This window comes from Manacus vitellinus, unplaced genomic scaffold (assembly GCF_001715985.3).
Source record: "Manacus vitellinus isolate BGI_N305 unplaced genomic scaffold, ASM171598v3 scaffold_161_pilon, whole genome shotgun sequence".
NCBI lineage: Eukaryota > Metazoa > Chordata > Aves > Passeriformes > Pipridae > Manacus > Manacus vitellinus.
Genome location: NW_021939138.1, coordinates 20,238 through 24,298, shown reverse-complemented (window position 1 = coordinate 24,298; position 4,061 = coordinate 20,238). Strand labels below are relative to the sequence as shown.

General features: G+C 54.0%; 1 protein-coding gene across 1 annotated transcript in view; it reads left to right on the top strand.

Annotated features, from left to right (window-relative positions):
- Positions 1-505: 505 nt before the first annotated feature.
- Positions 506-4,061, top strand: part of LOC103760952 (transcriptional repressor p66-alpha) — an 18,692-nt gene continuing 15,136 nt past the window's right edge. Inside the window, exons 1-2 of the mRNA XM_029958628.1 lie at positions 506-824; positions 2,620-2,674. Coding sequence (XP_029814488.1) covers positions 562-824; positions 2,620-2,674 — 318 coding nt within the window. The 5' untranslated portion in view covers positions 506-561. The remainder of the gene's footprint in view (positions 825-2,619; positions 2,675-4,061) is intronic.

Sequence of the window (4,061 nt, the reverse complement as noted above, 5' to 3'; positions counted from 1 at the left end):
TGGTGGGCTCTGATTCCTGGAATTCCCAGCCTGGGGAAGGCAGGGCAGCCCCAGTCCCGGGGAGATCCTAATCAGGAATTCTGTGATTGCCCCGATTTGCATGACAGGCAAACACATCCCAACAATCCCAACACATCCTTGCATGACAGGCAGACACATCCAAACAATCCCAACACATCCAGCCCTTCCTGCTGCCTCCCGGGGCTCTGCAGGAGGGCTGGGAGCTTCTCCTGGGATGGAGGTTTTTCTCCTGGGTGACTCAGTCAATGCTCAGGGAGGTTTGGGGGTGCTCAGGGAGGTTTGGGGGTGCTCAGGGAGGTTTGGGGGTGCTCTTGTTTTGGCTCCTCTGCCTGTTTTTGGCCGACCACGAGGAGTGTGAGCGATGGGATCCGGGAGACACCTGGCAGTGCTTTTATTGCTCTCCCCGAGCTTCTTCTGCAGCAACTGCTGCACTTTGCCCTGTTTTGAAATGAAGGTGTTTTGTCCAGGTTGGGGTTTGGGTTTTGGTTTTTTTTTATTTTTTTAACTCCTCTGTGTCCCCCTCCCTGGCAGGAGCTCACAATGACAGAGGAAACATGCAGGACTCGGAGTCAGAAACGAGCCTTGGAGCGGGACGTGACCCCCAACGATGTGGACAGTAAGAAACTCAAAATGGAGAAAGGACTCTTGGGGACGGAGCTGAACTCTGAGGGAGACATGAAAATCAAGGCAGAGCCCGGAGCTGGCAAAGTGCAGGGACTGTTAAAGGCTGGAGAGGTGAAGGCGACCATCAAGGTGGAGGTTCAGACGGGGGACGAGCCCGTGGACATGAGCACCTCCAAAAGGTGAGTCCCCACCTCCCTGGGGGCATGAGCACCTCCAAAAGGTGAGTCCCCACCTCCCTGGGGGCATGAGCACCTCCCAAAGGTGCTCCCTGCTGTCCCTGGACACCAGAGAAGGCCCTGGAATGCTGCAGTGCTTGGGGTTGGAAGGGAGCTGGAAGCTCATCCCATCCCTCCCCCTGCCATGGGCACTGGGATGGGGTTGGGGGCACCAGGAAGGAGTTGAAGGGAATTGAAGCAGGACGTGGATGTGCAGCTCTGGATCTTCTCCTGAGATCCAGCAGCTCCTTCCTGGCTTTCCTTTGGCAGCTGAGGAGAGGAATGTGGGTTTAAATGAGCTCACAAGTCCTGAAGAGAATCCTTGGAATGGTTTGGGTGGGAAGGACCTCCAAGCTCATCCCATTCCACCCCCTGCCAGGGGCAGGGGACACCTCCCACTGTCCCAGGTTGCTCCAGCCTGGCCTTGGGAAGGGTTTGCTTTGAGCTCCTGGTGGAGGTTCCAGTGTGGAAGAGGGGTTTGGGTGTTTGGGATTGATCTGGGAGAACAACGGGATATAATTGTACCAAGCAGAGAAGCTGGAATTTTGCTTTGGGCTCCTTCCTGAGTGGGTGTCAAAGTGGGGCTCGTTGGGGTGGAAGTTGGTGGGACTTGGCCCTGGGAATGCTGTGGGTGCTGTGCTGGAAAAGCCTCCTGGAGGTGCCTGGATTCTGACACCTGATGGAAGCTGCTGCTCCCAGTCCCTGCCCTGCTCCCGACCCCTCAGTGCCTGGGCATCTGTGCTCTGGAGGCTTCTCAGCCTCCTTCAACACTTTGAGCACTGAAAACATCATATTTCCCTTGGAGAAGGTGGCCCAGCCGTGGTCCCAGCGTGGCTGATGGGCCAGGGCAGCTCTGGAGTTGGGAGGTTTTCAGGACCCCGAAGGACAAACGAGCCTTCGACTGGAAAAACGGTTTTGTTGGGGTTTTAAAGTTTTAGTTTGGTTTTTTTTCTTAAACCTCCAAGTGAAATTCAAAGCCAGGGCCTGGTTTGGGCGGGGTTGCTGTGCCAGGAGGGGCAGAGGGAAGCCCGAGGTGCTGGGAGGAGGCTCTGGAAGGCTCTGCTGAGGGGTCACACGAGGCCAAACCAAAGCTTTGCTCCTGCTCCTGCTGCTCTCAGGAGCTGCTGCTGGTTATCCCAAACCCTCTGGAGAAGGGATGGGGGGGAAGGAGAGCCTGCTCCCCCTGGAGAAGGATGTGGCAGGCAGAGCAGTGCCCCAAAACTCCCCCTGCCTGTGCATTCCCTGACTTCACCCACGTGCTGTCAGGATTTCTCACTCCTGGCTCGGTCCCTGTCTCGTCCTTCCCCTTCCCTCTGCTCCTTCCCTTCAATCCCAGAGTTTCCCACCTTTTCCCTGTGTTGAGCAGCAGCCTTTCCACCTCAGGCTGGAGTTTTCCCCTGGATTGGGTTGGGGTTGTTGTGCTCCAGGTGCAGCTCCTTCCTCCACACAACAAACACCTCCTGGCCGTTTTCCAGGGGTTTTTTTGTTTCCTCCCCCCCCAAAACTCTCCCCTGAGCCATAAAAACTGAGCTGGTTGTGAGCAGAGATCCCTGGGCAGAGCCCACGGGGATCCCTCTGGACACTGCTGGGTCTTGGGCAGCTCCAGGAGGACAAATTGTCCTCTGGAGCAAAAGCATCAGGATCCTTCCAGAGCCCAGGTATCCCAATTCTTGGAAAGCTTTGCTCCTGAGGGAAGTGTGAGGTGTTCCCAGGGGAGGTGCTCCTGTGTTGGGCTCTCCTAAATCCTCAAAATTTACAGGAATTCCCCAAACAAGGAACCCCAAAACAAGTGCTTCACTCCAGGATTCTGCAGAGTGAGGCTTTGGAGTGATCCAGGGAAAACTGGGAGGGAGGGGAAAATGGGATTTACCAGGGAGTGATAACAAAGCACAAATTCAAGGGTTGGCTCCCACCCATCCCTCCCTCCATCCCGTCCTCCCTGTGTCCTGTCCCAGTGCTGGGATCAACATGTGCCCTGGAAAACTTCTAGGCACTTGGACATCTTGGTGTTTTTCCCATGTTTTCCCTGTTTTCTGGGACTGGTCAGTTAATCCTGGAATTCCCTGACGTGTGTTAAGGCAGCACCTCCATCCAAACCAACCCATGAATTATTCCTGTGGAGTTTGGGGTCGGTTTGGGGCTTATTGGGAGAAGAAAGAAATATATATAAATAAAAAAATCCCCCTGGACAAACCCCCCTCTCCCAACCCACTCCCGGAATCCTGTTGGATTTTCCCATCGAGCCCCAGGCTCTGGGTTTTTGGACCTGGGAGGAATGAGGTTCCTTGGCAGGGGTTGGTGTGGGGTGGCTGAGGTTGGGGCCCAGTCTGTGCCCTGGATTTCCCAGGTTTGGATGTGGAATTTTCATGTTCTGAAGGATTTGAGGTCGGTCTGGGGGTTGTTTGGTTTTTTGTTTGTTTTGTTTAATCTGGTCAAATCCCATTGAAAAGTTAAAAGAGTGACTGGACTTGAGTGGGACTGGGAGGTGTTGTTGATCCCTGGGCTTGGCTGGCCCAGCTCTTCCTGGTGCTGGAACTTACTGGGACCAGTGGGCTCCTCTTTTCCCTTGGAAACCCTGGAATTAGGGATTTTCCTCCCCTCCCAGCGTGTCTGTGCCTCCAGCCACGTGCTGTCCTGAAGGATATCGTTGCAAAACCAATTCCTGGGGGGGAATTTAACATTTTATTCCAACCCAAGTGGATTTTGAGCTCCTGTTCTGGTTCCTTCTCCTCCTTTTCCCTCCCCCATCTCAATCCTTTGATTCCCAGAGATAAAACACCTCCAGGAGGGGGGGGGGGGAAGAAAAAAATTCCCCAGTGCCTTGTTTTTGCTTTCCTTGTTTGTCTTCCTTCCCTGCCAAGTATTTTTGGATGAGACAACACGAGGGCTTGAATGGACTGAGGCAAAACTGCTGCATATTTGTGGATGCAGATGAAGCTCCAGGCTGGGAATGTTGGGATGTTCCTTCCTTCCAGGAGCTCTTCTGTGCATCAGGGAGAATCCCCCGAGCCAGGGATTCCTCAGTGTCCCTTTTTTTTTTTTATTCCCCACACTCACTTTTCCAAGTGTCCAGTTTAAACTTTGCCTTCCTGGGAAGTTCCTTGAAAGAACTTTTTCTGCTGGGAAAAGTCGAGTCCGGCTCGGGGTGGGTTTGGGATGGAGAGGTTTGGATGCATCTTCCTCTTGGGGGGAAAAAATTTG